We start from the raw sequence: 17,919 nt of genomic DNA, 5'->3' as shown, positions 1-17,919 counted from the left end.
TGTATATTTTTTAATGTATAATTTCAAATTATTACAAAGGGTATCAACATTTTTATTGTGAATAATTGTTTTCAATTATGAGGACCTTTCCACCAATAGGAAGGGTGGGTTAAGTTACTTGAAGGATTTATTCAATAAAGTTAACAAAAGACTAATATGAGAGGTTCTTTATCCTCAGAAAGTTATCAATATTACTAGCTTATGCTCAGTCATTTCCTAGATGGTTTTCTAAAGTTCTTGAAAGGACATTCAGAGATTAAAGAGCAAGAAATTGGGACCAGTTGCCAATTAAAAGCAATTTCACTAGTAACGACTAGAGATTTTCCAACAGGGAATGACCTTGGGTTGTCTATTTGAAAGAATGAAAATGTCTAACTAATTGGCCATGTCTACCTGAAGCCACTCACATTTTTAAAGGTGGAAGGAAAACTCTTTATAATAACTTCTCAATAGGACATCAGACATCTGATTTCCTAAATGCTTTATGATTTATGTGAAAATTTTGCTAATGTGTAATCTCACCCTTTGAGGAAGCAAAGTTGCTGGAATAAGATGTGGCACACGGAGCCCCTGAAATTTAGCAGCTTCAAAACAATAGAACAAGTTTGTGGTTGTTGACAAAACTTTGAGAAGACCCTTCTTTCAGGATTGAGTGTTTGCTAGGTAAGCTCAATTTACTGGTACCCCCATCTAAGTATTTGCTCGCTGTTCCAGGATTTCTGAAATCTCAATGGAGGTAGCTGAACAAGGACGCATCACAGCAATGACTCCTCCAGCTCACTTGATAGAAAGATGTGATTGTCCCCTGGGCTATTCTGGCTTGTCCTGTGAGGTAAGCTGGCTCCAACTAACCTTCTCAAGCCCCACTCAACCAGCCAAATGGAAATACTCCCAGGACCACCTTTACTGCAATCAGTTTTACTTTCAGGCATACCCTCAACCTATTTTATCTGATCTTCCACTCACAATATGAGACGCAGTAAGAAGAGGAGGATGTTATAGCTCCCTAGAAGCAGGAATCACAACTCAAGGGGAATAGCTAATAAAAATTAAAAGATTTGTAAAAATATGAAGCAGTCAGGAAATAAGAATGTTTTCTTAAGGCCCCTTTATTGTATCTGATCTGTTTTCTTGGCACCTTTTCAGAACAGAGACATTTAAACTGCAGTGATTATGAGACAAGATTATATTGGGATTTGAAAGATTGTTTTTATATAGAACATGACAAAACTTAGGCAATAAATATCAGACTGTTCCCTTTAACATAGACTTCTCAGAAGGACATAAATTGTTCCAACAGTGCCACTGTCACTCAGTCATTATATTTTATTTTATTTTATTTATTTTTTTTTTTTTTTCTTTTTGCGGTATGTGGGCCTCTCACTGTTGTGGCCTCTCCCGTTGCGGAGCACAGGCTCCGGATGCGCAGGCCCAGCGGCCATGGCTCACGGGCCCAGCCGCTCCGCGGCATATGGGATCCTCCCAGACCGGGGCACGAACCCGTATCCCCTGCATCGGCAGGCGGACTCTTAACCACTGCGCCACCAGGGAGGCCCCAGTCATTACATTTTTAAAAAGCATTTTTTACTTTCTAGGATATTCCTTTGACTATCTTCAGAATTGGTAAATTTTCTAGATCTTTATTTTCTGGAACCAATTTAAATTTTGCAAATATTAAATCTTAATAGGAAGAGTATGATCTAGGGAGAGGTGGAATTGCTGAAAAAGTGGCCTGGATTTGAATCTCTACTTCATCATATACTAAAACTGAGACCTTGTGCAGCTTGTAAACCTGCTTAAACTTCAGCTGGTAAATCTCCAAGCCCCTGAGTAACTGCCACCACACTCACCCCTTCTCCTGCAGACCCTATAGTCCTCTCCACAGTGCAACAAATAAAGGCTGGCCTGGGAGGGGCCTCCAGGACCTGCTGCAGCCCTACAGCATGGATTCTTTCCCCTTAGTCAGGTTGGTTGGTGGCCACTACATACTAGTTAGATATTTTTAATATCTCCCATACCTACAGCCCAAGAATCACATGAAGGCTAAATGAACTAGAACCTAAGCACTTATCACAGTGCCTGGTAGTAGTCATAATAATAATACCAAAGTCAATATGGTTAATAATATTATTAATGGAATAAGTAGTTATAGATCTAACTATTGATTTATTTATAAATACAGTTGACCCTTGAACAACATGAGTTTGAACTGCCTGGGTCCACTTATGTATGAGTTTTTTTCAGTAAATATACAATGGACCCTCCACGGTTTTCCAGTCCATAGATCCAACCAACTGCAGATCAAAAATTCTATCCGTGGTTGGTTGAATCTACTAATGCCGTACCAGTGGATATGAGAGAGCCGACTCTGGGACTTAAGCATCCACAGAGACTCATGGAACTAATCTCCTGGCAGATAATGAGGGAGGACTGTAATCTTGTATATCTTTTATAAAGAGGATTTGAGAAGTTTTATTAAGTATGGCTCACAAGGCAGGTGAAGTACACTTAAAACCAATGAATATAACTCTCTTGAGAGGTGGCATGGTATAATGAAAAGAAAAAAGGAGTTTGGTCTCGGTGAATCCTCCCTAGCTTCTCCACTTGAATAGGACATTTGCTCTTTGTTGCTGAACTTTGGGGTTTTTGTACCCATAGAATCATCATGAGGATTAATTTAAATGAAATCATACATATAAAAGCTCCCTTGTAAATTGAAATGTCATTCAACTTAGTTGCCATTGTATGAATTCCACACAGGTCAGAAAACAAATTTCATAAGAATAACTGCAAATATCTGTGAAATATCCTTGGAATAATTTTATAGTTTTGTGACTGCTCTGAACAGCAATATTTATTTGAATGTGTCTATTTTGATCTAATAAATGACCAAATAATCCATCTCATTATTAAATCATAACTCGTACATACACATGTATACATTTGTACATACACCAGTAAGTATATATATTGTACCTATATGCACAACCCAATATGCGTGAAATATATATATGCACACACATTGTAGATGTGAAAAATGAGGCAGTGACAGAAGCACATACAAAATATGCTACCTTTCCAATGAGCATGAAAAAGATAAAAGATAGAATTTGAGATTTTTCTAGACCAGAGGTGGAATTTTATTTATCCCAGGGAGTGTTTGGCTATACTGCTCTCTCACTGGGTAACCTTGGTCAATGCCTTAATTGCTATAGGCCTTAGTTATTATATAGTTATCCAGTCTATAAAATTACAGGTTGGGTTTTGAAGTTCTAACATTATTTAATTCTGCAATGTTATTTTGCTATACAAGATATTAAGTAGTCAAGATTGACCTTAGATATCTTTAAGAGAAAGTTACTACAGCTATATTTTTCTGCATTTATTTAAAGAATACTCTTCACTTATGAACAAAAATATTAGCAGAGTAGCAGATTATTTTAATGCAATCTACCTTCCATTCCAGATTTGAAATGTTAAAATTCATCTTATTATGATCATCAGGCTTTTTAAATAGTAATTCAAAAACATACTTTCCTATTAATTTTAGTAATTTTCCATCATTATATGAAAATATAAATTAACCAATACAAATACAAATGAAGCCAATGATATATGAAGAAAATCAAGAAAAACTAGAAACACATACAAACTATTATCTGCATTGGTGGCTTCACCTATGTCCTGTGAATTTCACTTAAGCTTCTGTTAACAGACAATAATTACAGTAATATCTTAGAGGAGAGATTAGGGGATAAAGACCTATCTCTTATAATAAGCTACCTGAGGTTTTCTCCACAACTCATTGCCTCTAATCCATTATACATCTTATTTATAATTCATCTTGAATCTAAAGTGTAATTACTCAGGCATAAAATCTAATCATCAAAGCAAGAACTAAGGACAGTTTTGAAATAATACATCCCATTCTAGTAACATATGCTTTGGGTCATGAATACACAAAGCAATTCCTTTACAATATTTTCACCAAATGTAAGGTATTCTAGAGACATTTGCATTTACAAGCTACTCATTTCATGTTTTTATCCAGAAATGTGGTTACAAAGAAACAAAATTAAGTGTTGGTTACCATTGTAAATATAGCCAGTTGTAAAGACACTTAGCCTTGCCTATTACCTGTAGGGTTATAACACTGTAGCCCTGTTCATTAAAAATGTCAGTTCTAGAAATGCCTACTTATTATAATTTATGATTTGAAGTAGAGACTAGGTTACCTCTAGAAGTCAAAGAACCCAATTTCCTCACCACACTTGTTGGTGTGGGCGCCGTTGAGTTTACCATACTTTACCTAAGCTACTCACTCCTCAATGTTGTCTCGGTTAACACTGTTGCCTAAACAGACCTAAACTCAGGTTAGGTTGTAGGTAGAAATGGATACTATTCAGTGCTGAATATGTGGTTCTCTGCAATAAGATCATGGAAGTCAGAAATTCACAGGTGATCTAATGATATTTTGCTCATTTCATCTTGTTTCCCCTTTCCATCATGTTTTATTAGGGCTTCTGGCTCACAGTTGAATGGCTAGTGTGTACTGGATCACCACTCACAAGCCATCAATTGGCCATCAACAATAATTTTTTAAATCCTCAAACAAAAATCCTCAAACAGTACCTATTATCAACTCATAAAACTCAAACGACAAAATAGTGAGACTAGACTTTTTTTCTTACACATGCACATTTCTAGGAATGCTCTTTACCACTTCAGTTACACATGGAAGACCCAAAGACTCTTTTCATATACATTAAAATATTAAAGAACATGGTATAGGTAAGTGGCATACATTGTCATTTTGTTTCCCAATGCAGTGTAGAACAATCACTGTTGCCTTTGTTTTCCGTGTATTCTTGATGACTATATCTAAAAAATTATCTGGAATAGAGGCACCCATATTGATTTATTGTATTTCAAGCACTACACACACATCATCTCATTTAATCCTCACAACCCTATTAAAAAACACACACAAAACTGACCATTTATTGAGTGCTTACTGTATCCTGCACAATGTCAAGTGCATTCGCTAATACACTTACACCAACATCATTAAGCACATTATAATTCCCATTTTATGGGTGAGGAAATGGAAGCTCAGGCAGGTTCGGAAACTTGACCTTTATCACACAGTTGGAAAACAGCAAAACAGCAATCTGAACCTACCTAAGTCTGTTTCAAAAAACCTAGCTATATTAAAAGTCAACTAGTAAGTTATACACCATCCTTACATTCCACGTGAGGAAGCTTCAGCCCACAGTATTTAAAACCTGCATAAGTCATATGTAGTAAGTGGTGAAACAGGAATTAAACCTAGGATTGTCTGATTGCAAAACCCATGTAAAGATACAAGATAGTATTTTTAATGGCAACAGCACAAGTATCTTTTTTGTTGTTGTTGTTAAACTCTGCGTTATGTAACCCGGCACCTGGAGCATGTTGACTCTTTACTCTCTTTGTCTCCCATTCCCTTCTCTCCTCCCTCCCACATTTTTGTGCAATTTGATTCTAACATTATGATGGGATACCATATTATGAAAACAAATTAAAGATGGAAGGAGAGCAGAAGGAAATTGAGCTCTGAATAATTTCAGCCCAAGGCAAGAAGAGAACTTTGGAAAAGTTTGAGTTAGGAAAAAAAAAAGGGATAAGATTAAGACAGTGTTTATGTACTTGCTTTTCTGTAATTCTTTATTTTGTTCCAGAAAGAATTTTAGATGGGACTTTTAAAAGTAGCTATTATCTTTCCTCTTTTTTTCCCAACTCAAATATAATCATTCTCATGAATTTTGCCCCAGCTGACTGACAAGAAAAATATCTGATTTTGAAAAACATCCTCAAATATTTGAAAAATGGAAAAAATAAATACAGGGTCCATGAAAGGAGGAGATTAAAGAGAAATAAATATGTCTCATTCCTTTACAAAGTGTGTTTGAAGTTTCTAATCCTTGTGTTGAGGAATAGACTCTCTCTCTTTTTTTTTTTCTAACTCAGAAGTTTATAAGGACGCAAAATTAATCTAGAGTGTTAGAACTGTAGAAACTTCAGAAATCAACTGAATTAATACATCTGCTCATTTGTGGGATGAGGAAACCACATCTCAATGACACCAAACGACTTGCCTGTATCCCTCAGGCAAAACTAACTAGTAAAATCAAGGCTTCCGTATTCATTGATGTTACAGTACCAGAGTCTGTACGCCCTTCAAAGACACACATTCCCAGCAGGGAATGAGGAGTGTGCCAATGACTCTCAATCCTGGCTGCTTATTAGACCCTCCTGGGAGTTTTACAACAAACCCTGGCCTTAGTCTCCACCAATTATATTAGAATCTCTGGGGGCAGAGCCAGGTATCCGTATTTAAAGCTCCTCAGATGATTCTATGTGCAACCAGGGTTGAGAATCACATAGATAGGCCTAAAAGCTTCCACACAGGCTTGACTTGGAGCCCAGACTTTTACCCGCACTGGAGTACTTTTCTACTTTGTCCTACTCTTTCCAGAGAAGAGCCATAGTAATAAGAGAAACTGGGTGTAAACTTTACCTGCAGTGCTCACCTTCAGATTTCAGTCCATAACATTGAATTTCATATGATTCCTCAATGAAAAGTACCATTTCTTAATGTTATTCTTCTTCTAAGACTTTTTTTAAACTTTTGTTTGATATAAAAAGTAGAGCTAGGAACTCTCAATTTGTGTGATTTTTAAAGACACACACACACATGTGCACACACACACACACACACACACACACCAAGCAAATATACCAGTAAAATAACAATAATTATATAGGTATCCAACGATGAAATCTATATAAAGAAAATCCAATTTTATTCTACAGTCAGCACACACCAGAACTGGAACAACCCATACTATGTAACATTTTTAAACACACCTTGGATTGTTTCTTCAGTTATGCTTAAATGAATTCCTCAGCCATAATTTCCAGACCTTATTTGGTAACAATGGCAAAACTGAACCTTTATTTTGAAGAATATGAATAAACTTATTAAAATATCTTAGGTCCACTATAAGACAAATAGGACTCAAAATATTTTGAATACTATTCCCAGTTTTATCAGCTTGCTCAAATCCAGGATATTATTAAATCTCATTAGCATTTCTTATAGGCTGAGATAAAAGCAGAGAGACTCTTAAATGCTTAACTGAAGTACTCTCACATTATCCAAATCCAAACAAACAAGGAGAGTGCTGACTATTGATCGTTTTTCTTCTAAGGAACGTCTACTTACTCCACTCTGGATGACCTAGTCCAGAACCAAAAGGATGCAAAGGCATTAAGAAGTTCTTAATTCACTATTTTTTCCCCTGCTTATTCAGCAATCACTTTTCTCATCAATGGGAGCAAAATATCCTGTGAAAAAAATTTTACATAGCTAATATCCCTTTATAACCTTCACTGGAATCTGGAAAACTAACTCCTATCTCTTACTCATAAATCAAACAATGGCTAATAAATGCAGCAGCTTTGCACACCAAGAGATCTGAGCCCAAAACACAAGACTCTTCTTATTCCCTCTTCAGAGCTATGGGCTTTCTTTCAAAGAGCCAGAGATGTTTCTTGATACATTTCCATAATAAACCCGAATGAAGATGGAAGTCTTGATTTTGCATATGTCAGCTTTGCTAGCAGTTTCCTGTTTGCTCTCAGATTTTTATTGCAAAATGAAAAAACTAGATCAAGGAAAGATACATTTTATTGGTGGCCTAATATTCCCAAGACATGTAGAGCTTTTATTATTTTGAATTTCTTACTTTTATAGTCTTCAGATTATACCAATATAAATAACACGACCGTGACACTTTTTTATTTAATTAATTTTTTTCTGAGTCTCATTGGACATTTCCTAGTTACCCATCAAGCACAGTGGAAGCAGATTTTAGGTTGTCAAAGACATTGGAATTCTCTCTTTAGTCCAAATGACAATTTTATTTAAAAACAAACTTCTTTTTCAAGAAAAAGAAGACTATTTGAAGTTTGTCCAGGCTGAGTGGTATTTGCAAATGACAGCTTTCCTTTGCTAAAGTCTGATGACACAGATGCTGCTTGTATACTCTATGGACCAGGCAGAATACACATTAGGAATCAAAAGTGACATTCATTGTTTTTAAGTGGTGTTGTCTTTACTGCTGATGGGGGGGAAAGAAATCCTTCTTTTTAACTACTGAAGAACCCAAGTGTTGCTAAAGAAAGATTTCCAAGTTGGCTGTCCTAATTGGCTTCGTTTTCTTTCAGGCATGCATGCCAGGATTTTATCGACTGCGTTCTGAGCCAGGTAGCCATACCCCTGGACCAGTCCTGGGCACCTGTGTTCCATGTCAGTGTCATGGACACAGCAGCCTGTGTGACCCTGAAACCTCCATATGCCAGGTATTCATCTGAGCCTTTCTTGAACAAAGCCCATGTGCTCATTTCTCTTTACACATATTCATATACTGAGTGCAGAGGTCAGCTAACCTGCAGGGGACTTAACTGAATGTGTGTGTGTGTGTGTGTGTGTGAAACAAAATGTGGGAAAAAATACATTTACCATATTATGCATTTTTTAAAGTAATTAAAAAGTTACAACTGGAAAAACCACTGCTCATGTCAAGAAATAGTATATTATTATCAACAGCATCATAGACAAATACCAGACAACATAACGATTTATTTAAAAATCACATGAGGGTTTTTTTCTGATTATAAATAAAAATAAGCTCTTCGTAAGACATTTGGAAATCATAAAAAAGTGTTAAAGAAAAAAATGAAAGTCACCCAAAATTGAACATAAGATAAACATTTAATATTTTTTGTGTTTCCCACCAATTTTATGTATGTGTTTATAAAGAAGATTTATATAACACCATAGGTGTAGTTTTATGTTCTGAATTTTAAAAAATGTACATATCATGAGCATATTATGTTGTTAAATAGTCTCTAAAATCTTTACAATCTTTGATTTGATATCCCATAATTTAACCATTTCTTTAAAACAGTTTACTGCTCTTATTTTTTTGTTGTTGTTATTACGTTCCTGCTAACACTCTACTCTGTCACCCCTGGAACAATCAGGACTGTGGAGAAATTCAGGTTTCCTGTGTCACCACTTAGGGTCCCCAGACTAGTCCCCAGGCAGCTCTGGGTGTCTCCTCTGCTGAACTCACTTCCCACCTCTCCTCATCTCCTGAAACTCTTTCATGGAGCTTTGTGGAACTCATGACCAGACATCAGCAAACTCCCCTATGTAATCTCCCTCTTCTTTTGAGGTCCTCTTTATTTGCTCAAACTGAAACCTGGTTTCCCAACACACTACTCCCTTGGCAGTGCTCTCAAGTGGAAGCCGCTGTTTTTTCTCACACTCTTCATTTCCCTGAGCCTGAGGGCAGGGCAGTGGCCCTGCTCCTTGCTGCCACTTTCAGGTCATCCTTGTTTTCTCTTCTGTAACAACACCTAGTTTTGAATCGCAGGTCTCCATCCATTTGCCCACTACACCTGCTTGTTGAAGCCATTTACTAACCCTCAGGTCACCCACCTCATTCCTTGAAGATTTTTCCTTTGTATCATTGCCGTTCACTCTAGCACCACTCCTATCATAATTCCTGGTGATTTTGATGCCCATAAAATGGACTCTTCCCATGTCTTGTCCTCACTCCATGAGCCTGTCTGAGAACTTGTCATTACCAGGAACTGAGTGCCTCTATAGTCTCAATGTCAACTATTCTCTCTTTGACCACCGTTTCTTTTCTTTCCAGTTCACTTCTTCTTAGTACTTCAATGTCAACATTTTGTCTCGTCATCGACACTCACATCTTTATCTTTCCTTATGTTTCTCATGCCCTCACTTTCTTAAGCAGCTTAATATTCATGACCCCTTTTTTTTTCTGGCTGTGTTGGATCTTCGTTGCTGTGCACAGACTTTCTCTAGTTGCGGCGAGTGCAGGCTTCTCATTGCGGTGGCTCCTCTCGTTGCAGAGCACGGGCTCTAGGCACACGGGCTTCAGTAGTTGCAGCACACAGGTTCAGTAGTTGCGGCTTGTGGGCTCTTGAGCACAGGCTCAGTAGTTGTGGTACACGGGCTTAGTTGCTCTGTGGCATGTGGGATCTTCCTGGACCAGGGATCGAACCCGTGTCCCCTGCATTGGCAGGCGGATTCTTAAGCACTGCACCACCAGGGAAGTCCCATGACCCTTCTTTAATATCACTGCTTTGTAATGTTCATTTCTCTTATTACCACTCCTTTAGGAATAGGTTAAATCCTACTCCTCCAATACCTATGCCTTCTAATCTGAATGTGGCTCTGGAAAATAGTCGACTATGCTGATTAGTCTCACTGTATGTTCACTATCACTCACTTCAAAGGGAACCTTTATTCTGCTCTTCCATCATGCCACGTTTCTCCAGTCCAGTGCCTCTCTCCCATTCCTGCATGATAATTTCCTACCTTCTCATCTGTCTTCAAATCCCAAACCCTTCCCAGACCCATTTCCATCCTTACTTTCAGTTGATGGCCTTGTTTCTTCTTATTTCACTGAGAAATTATAAACAATCAGAAGAGAACTAACCCAAGCTCCCACTAACACATGCATCTACCTTTCTGCATCTGTGTGCAATTACTCTGGTTTTTCCACCAATTTGGATGAACTGTTCCTGTTTGTAGAAAAGACCAACTCTGCCACCTATGCTCTAGATCCCAGCCCTCCCTCCCACTCAAGGACATCACTCTGATTCAAGGACATCACTCTGGCCATGCCTATTCTCCCCTCCCTTCTGAATCACTTTTTGGTACTTCTTCTATCTTTAAAAAAAAACATAAATAAACAAACAAATAAATAAATCTCTCTTGACTTCACTTCCCCTCTTGATTTTTACCACTTCATTCCTCTCCTTTCACATAGAGAAGAGTTTATACTCTTGTCTACAATTTCTCTCCTACCATTCTCCCTTGAACTACTAAAATCAGGCTTTTCCTCCACCACTATATGCATACCAACTACTAGTGTTCAGCTCTTCATTGTACTTGATTTATCAGCAGCATTTGCTCCTCTGAAGCAGCCATTCCTCTCAAAGCTTTTGTTCAGTTTGCTTTTCTGGGCATGATATTCTAGGGTTTTTCAAGCTAGATGGCTGCTCCTTCTCAGTCCTCTTTGCTGTTTTCTCCTCATTACCTGAAATCAATATACTGGTGTTCCTAGGATTCAATCCTTGGAGCAATTTGCTTGTCTGACTACACTCATTCTCATGGTGATCTCATCCAGGCAATGACTTTCAATATCTATACTGAGATCTCACAATATTTACCATTATTTCTATGATTAAATTTTAGATCCAACTCTTTAATCTTTACAGAATTTATTATAATGTGGGGAGATAATTTTCCTTCAATATGTTACTTTAAAGAAACATTTATTTGTTAATATTTCCTTTTCTCCTTGACACATCATGGTATCTGAATATATACACATTTGTTTTGTTCATTTTAAGATATGTTTAAAGGATCATCTATTCTTTTCTGCTTACCTTTTATTTCCTATTATAATGTTCTGATTACCTTCATTTTATAGTACGTTATAAATTCTGGTAAAGTAAGACCCTTTACTACTCTTCTTTGCCTAATTTTCTTAACTTGATGTACTTATATATTCTTCCAAATGACATTTTGATTCACTATTTTAATCTCTTCCCCCAAAAATATTACTGGAATTTTTAATGAAAATGCATTAAACCTGTTTGTAAAGAATTGCTATCTTTACAGTATTCAGCTTTCCTCCCTAAACCCAGGAATGATACTCTTCTCTATTCAAACATTTTATGTCTCACAGTTTTTAATATTATCCATATGGGATATGCATTTGTTATGTTAAAATTATTGCCATTTACCTAACATTTTCTTTTTAATGGTGAGCATTACATTTTTTTTTTGTTCCAGTATATTTATTAACTGGTCATTACTGGTAAATATTGACAAAATATATTTTTTACATGTGTTTGATATCCAGCCACTTTTTTTTCTAGTTCTAGAAGTTTCTTGCTTGATTCTTTCAGTTATTTTTATATTTACAACAATGATACTTGCAATAACTCTAATTGTGTCTTCCTTGCCAGAGCTATATCTAGTATAATAATTTCATTGTTTGCATTGATTAAGTCTCCCCAAAAATGTTAAATAGGAGGGTAGTCAGCTTCCTATCTTATTGCTGATTTTAATACAAAAGCCTCAGGTCTTTCACCACGAAGTATGATGCTGGTGATTAGTTTAAGGTAAATATTTTTTATCATGTTAAGAAAACTTCTTTTTATTCCTGACTTCTTAAATATATCTTCTTTCAATCAAGACAGAGTATGGAAATTTATCATATGCTTATTTGTGAGGACTGGAGTGGAGGTGAAGGTCTTACCCATCCTTGAATTCTTGAAATAATCATGATTTGGTTTAAGTGTAGCATTTTTTTCACCAATCTACTGGCTTGTAAAATTCAATAGATAATTTCAGGGAGGTGGTTAACTTATGCATTCTTAAGTGGGAATTAAATGCATTTTTCTTTCTTATGCAATAGTCACTGGAATCTTTAATACTAATGTCACTCAATATGAATAATTTAGAAGCATTCACAAAATATACAGTTTACTTTCATTTTTATTTAGAATAAAAAGTTGCTGTCATTATATTGTCCTGTTTTGACCAATAGCTTATTATATCTATTTTTGTGCCTTAAGGATCCTAATTAGAGGTCTATTTTCTGAGATATCCCTAGATGAAGTAAAAAATAAATACATAGGTGCATCAAACATGCACAGCTAGTACAAATTGCTGTGCTCTGAATTTTTATATTTTCCTTCAGGGAACTTATAACTTCTGAATTTAGACAACTTTGTTTATCTTTGAAACAGCCCCATGAGGCAAATAGAAAATAGCTATTATTACTCCGATGCTACAACTGAGGCAACTGAAGCATACTGATTTCTTTACTATTTGTACTGTGTTTCCCAGTTTAATATCATATCCACTACACAGTGCAATGCCCTCTATGTTGGTATAGTGGTTATAAGCATGACTCTGATCAGACTGCCTTGATTCAAATCCTGGCTTCATCCCTTTTGGGCTGTGTGGGCCTAGTCAATTTATTTAGCCTCAGTGGTGTCTTAATTTCCTCACTTATAAAATGAAGATAAGAATAATACCTACTCATAGAGTTTTTCTATGGATTCAGTGAAATACTAGATAAAAGACTTAGAACATTAATTAGCACATGATAAGCTCTATAGTGGAAGTGATAGCTATGATGATTATTGATGATAAAGATGATCATTACCATACATGTTAGCCACTATTTATAGTCTAAGAACCAATCAGATGATAAATAATCAAAAATTAATGTAAAAACCACTGTTATATCCAGCGCTATACTAGATTTTCTCACTTGTTTTTCTTTTTTCTTTATTCCTTTCTTCAAAAATAAGGGGTAGAGAAGAAACAAAACTATAGAAAACTTCACAGCCTAGGCATTTCAACTGTTAAATAAAACCCACATCATTTTTCTCTTCATAATTCCTCATGACACTTACAAGAGAGCTGTTGCTTCTTTGTAGGTGCTAATAATTCCTACACATAGGCATGTTATTACCAATAGCTCAGTGACCATTACCCCTTAAGGAAAATTTTCTTCAAAATGGAGGAGTGAAACCTACATAATATTGAACCCCAAGCCAGAAGGGGGAGAAGAGGTAGGTGAATTAATACTAATCAGTACACACATACACAATCACATAGATAGATAGATAGATAGATAGATAGATAGATAGATAGAGTTTTCAGAGTTTATATAACACACACACATCTATGCCTATATTTATTTATAAACATATATATTCTCATTTAATTATCACTATAGCTCTATAGTCAATATTATTTGTCCTATATTTTACGTGGAAAAATTGAAGTCCCAGCTAGTGCAAATAACTTCTCAAGACCAAATGGTCTGTGAAAATATTTTCACTCTATCACAATTCTTATTTTAAAATGAAAAGGATAAAATAAATCTCTATCATTGATCTGCCCTGTTGTCTGTAACATTTCAGTATCTGTGGTTAATCAATTAGCTATATCCTCAGTAAATAATCTCATAACTATAATCTACTGTATTTAAGGTGTTTTATAAACCTTATCTTATTTAATCTATCTGACCTCTTACCAAGATAGGAATCATTAGCATTTTATTATAACTCTGAAAATTAATCCTAAAAAAAGTTAACTTACAGAGCCTTGGCTAAAAAGCATTAGACTCGGGTTTCAAATCCACTGCAACACGGTACCTGGAGATTGTGAGAGAGAGTAATCACACTTTTAGCTGATTAAATGAGTTTGATTTGAAGGTCCAGGTGAATTATACCCTAGAATACTGATAGAATCTGCAGTGTGATTAAGAGCCATATATGAAAAATATTTGCAAAATCATGAAAATATGAAATTTGTCACAGGATGGAAAGCATTGAAATGTCATTCCAGGTTTTTGTTTTTGTTTTTGTTTTGTGGTACGTGGGCCTCTCACTGTTGTGGCCTCTCCTGTTGAGGAGCACAGGCTCCGGATGCGCAGGCTCAGAGGCCATGGCTCACGGACCCAGCCGCTCCGCGGCATGTGGGATCTTCCCGGACCGGGGCACGAACCTGTGTCCCCTGCATCGGCAGGCGGACTCTCAACCACTGCGCCACCAGAGAAGCCCCATTCCAAGTTTTATAAAGGAAAGTATTGTAGAATATGAGAAACATTGATTTCGATCTCCAGTGAAACATAAACAGTGCTTATTAGGAATCAGAATAGGTTCCCTCAAAAACAAAACATATCAAACTAATTGCTAGAGTTACTATGTATATAATATCTGAGACTCTAGGTCCCTGAATCTCAGTATAATTTCAAATTCATCAGACAGTGTGATAAATCATATGTCAAATTTAGTAAAAATGGTAACAGCTACCATGTGTCCAACCGTATATATGTACCAGAACCAGGGCTTGCCACTGTAGATAGATCTTTTCTCATTTATTCTTACAGTAAATTTATGAGACAGACAGGATTATTCCTTCTAATACAGTTGATGAACTGATGCTGAGAGAAATTATATAATTTGCTTAAGTCATAAGCCTATAAGGGTTAGATCTATGGTTCAAACTCTGGTTTGTTTAAATAAGCATTTGATAGAATGTTTCATTATATCCTCACAAACATGGTTGAAAATATGGTCCAAGTGGTAATCAGTTAACAGAAGTTAGAAGTTGCTGAACAGCCTGACCTCGAATAAGCTCTAGATATGTCTCCAATGATGAGGCATAGGATTTGTTCTTGACCCTGTCATTTTCAAAATCTTTATCAGTGATTTGAATGAGACCTATCAAATATTCAGATGACGTAAAGCTAGAAGTTATACCTACTGTGTTGAATGGTGGTCAAGAATCAAAAAGAGCCTGGTAGGTGGAACTATGAGCTACAATTAACGAGATGAAATTAATAGAATAGGTTTTGAACTTAGGTAGGCTCACTTGTTTATTCATCCTTGAGGCATTTGTTAATAAGTATTTCCAAAGTTCAGGCACTGTGGTGGGTGCTGGGAAAATAATGATGAGGAATGTGTGAACATTGCCCTCTAGGAGTTTATATTCTAGTGTTTAAGGGAAAGAACAAAGGAAATGACACATAGTAGCAATTTCTGTGAAATAGGAGTTCTTACTTGACTACAGATTCATTTGTATGAGATCAAGATCAAGGAAGGAAATACATTAAATATATTTGCAAAATTTATAATCTCTGTTTTAAGAGAAATTCTGAGTAACCAGGGTTGTTAGCTGTTTAGCTTGGGGGAAAAAAGATATTTAGATTGAAAAAAAATTTAGGAAATAATAGTGTTCTTTAGATATTTGAGGACTTTCCCCAGGAAATGGGAATTAGACTTAATCTGCATAGCTTCAGAAGGCTGAATTTGGATCACTGACTAAAAATTAGAGTGAAATAAGTTTTCATTCAGCATAAGGAAAAACTTTATAGCTTGTAGTTATACACAATGAAAAGGGCTGCCTTATAAGAATCCATGCATTTAATAATATGTCAAGGAATGTGTAGAGGCATCCCTATAAGGAATGAAGGTTAAGGAACTTCTCACCTTAGTTTTAAGATACCAAATATAAATATAATATTCATTTGATCTAGTGGAAAGAATATATGCCACCAGTTTTCCCATGTACAAAAAACAAAAACAAAAACAAATGTCATATATTCTAATCTACTATTGAAAAGATAGTAGCACATGTTAATCTTGAGATAATTAAACTTCTCATTAGGCATCTAAAACTTTTTCCTAAAGATTAATTTCTATACAAGAGAAATATTATGTCCACTATTTCAGAGCAGACAGGAAAGTCATACGAAAGGTTGATGTCAAAAAGTTTCAAAAATAGCATCATGATTTATGTGCTGTGTTTGTGGACCTAACAGGAACATTTGATTCCGTTAACCAAGTTTAGTATGTCAGCAACCCTGTGAAAGATTGACTGTCCGAAGAAAGTTAAAATATTTGCTTTCTCTGTGAAGAAATTATACAGAGTTGTAGGTATAAAAGAGGCAAACCATATTTTTCAGAGGCAAACCATATTTTTCAATCTCTGTATTTTTAGTAATGATTAGCATTATTGTTTTGAATCTGTTATCAATGTTATAGGAGGTTACATAAAATAACTCATGCAGTTAGCTTTTTTACAAAGGCAAAAGCTGACAATTATTGTTCTAGATCCCATATATTTGGGGGCACATGTTCATTTCTGTAACTATAAAGTATGTTCTTAAAACACTCCGCATTTGACACTTATTCATCATTTGGCACCTTGCTGAAAGATTTGAGACTGCAATGCATAGATAATAATTTTATCTTGGAACCATTATCACTCACCATGCTACTGTTAAATATGGAATGGCTATTTTATTGCTAAAAGAGAGTGGTTCTTTTGGATGATTGAATAAGAGAGGATTATGGTACTTAAATCAATATCCAAATATGACAAATCCTCTTTCCCTACTAACCACCTTTCTGTAAAGTCATCAGACTTGAAGCTTGGCCTTTTTCATCTTAAGAAGACTGACCAGTTTCCTCTATAATACCTAGAACATGCATTCATTTATGTAGTCATTCAAAATAGTCATTGAGGGCTTCCCTGGTGGCACAGTGGTTGAGAGTCCGCCTGCCGATGCAGGGGACACGGGTTCGTGCCCTGGTTGGGGAAGATCCCACATGCCGTGGAGCAGCTGGGCCCGTGAGCCATGGCCGCTGAGCCTGTGAGTCTGGAGCATGCGCTCCGCAACGGGAGAGGCCACAACAGTGAGAGGCCCACGTACCGCAAAAAAAAAAAAAAAAAAAAAAAAGTCATTGAATGTCAATATATTTCAGTCACTGTGTTGAGCTAGATGGAGCATTTAGCCCAGACTTTGGGCATCAGGGAATGTTTATTAGAGAAAGCAACAGTGAAAATGAGAGCTGAATGAATAGGTGTTAACCAGGCAAGAGGAGGAAAAACATTCCAGAGCAAGGGATTTGCATATGAAAATTCCTAGAGGTGAGAGAGCACTGCATAATTTGAGAATTTCAGATGGCCGCATAAGGGTTTAGCATAGAGTGCAAAGTTTACAGTGGCTAGACAGAAGGCTGGAGGGGTAAACAGAAGTCAGATTATAAAGGTCTTCCTTGCCATGCAGGAGAGATGATAGTGAATGAAATGGGAAATGCAGGAGTATTAGCAGGTTTTAAAAAAGATGAGCTTGATTTTTGACATCTCAAATTCAAATGCTTTTGCATTATGCAATAAGACCTAGCTAAGAAGCAATTAGAAACGTAAGTGTGGAACTCATTAGAGATAGATATCTA

The 17,919-nt window shown here is 36.2% G+C and overlaps 1 protein-coding gene across 1 annotated transcript in view; it reads left to right on the top strand.

Moving 5' to 3' along the window:
- Window positions 1-17,919, top strand: part of LAMA2 (laminin subunit alpha 2) — a 614,367-nt gene that overhangs the window by 426,526 nt on the left and 169,922 nt on the right. The window contains exons 28-29 of the mRNA XM_060114490.1: window positions 715-832; window positions 8,272-8,406. Of these exons, the coding sequence (XP_059970473.1) occupies window positions 715-832; window positions 8,272-8,406 (253 nt within the window). The remainder of the gene's footprint in view (window positions 1-714; window positions 833-8,271; window positions 8,407-17,919) is intronic.

Source organism: Mesoplodon densirostris, chromosome 12 (genome assembly GCF_025265405.1).
Source record: "Mesoplodon densirostris isolate mMesDen1 chromosome 12, mMesDen1 primary haplotype, whole genome shotgun sequence".
Lineage (NCBI taxonomy): Eukaryota > Metazoa > Chordata > Mammalia > Artiodactyla > Ziphiidae > Mesoplodon > Mesoplodon densirostris.
This window is presented reverse-complemented; position numbering and strand designations above follow the sequence as displayed.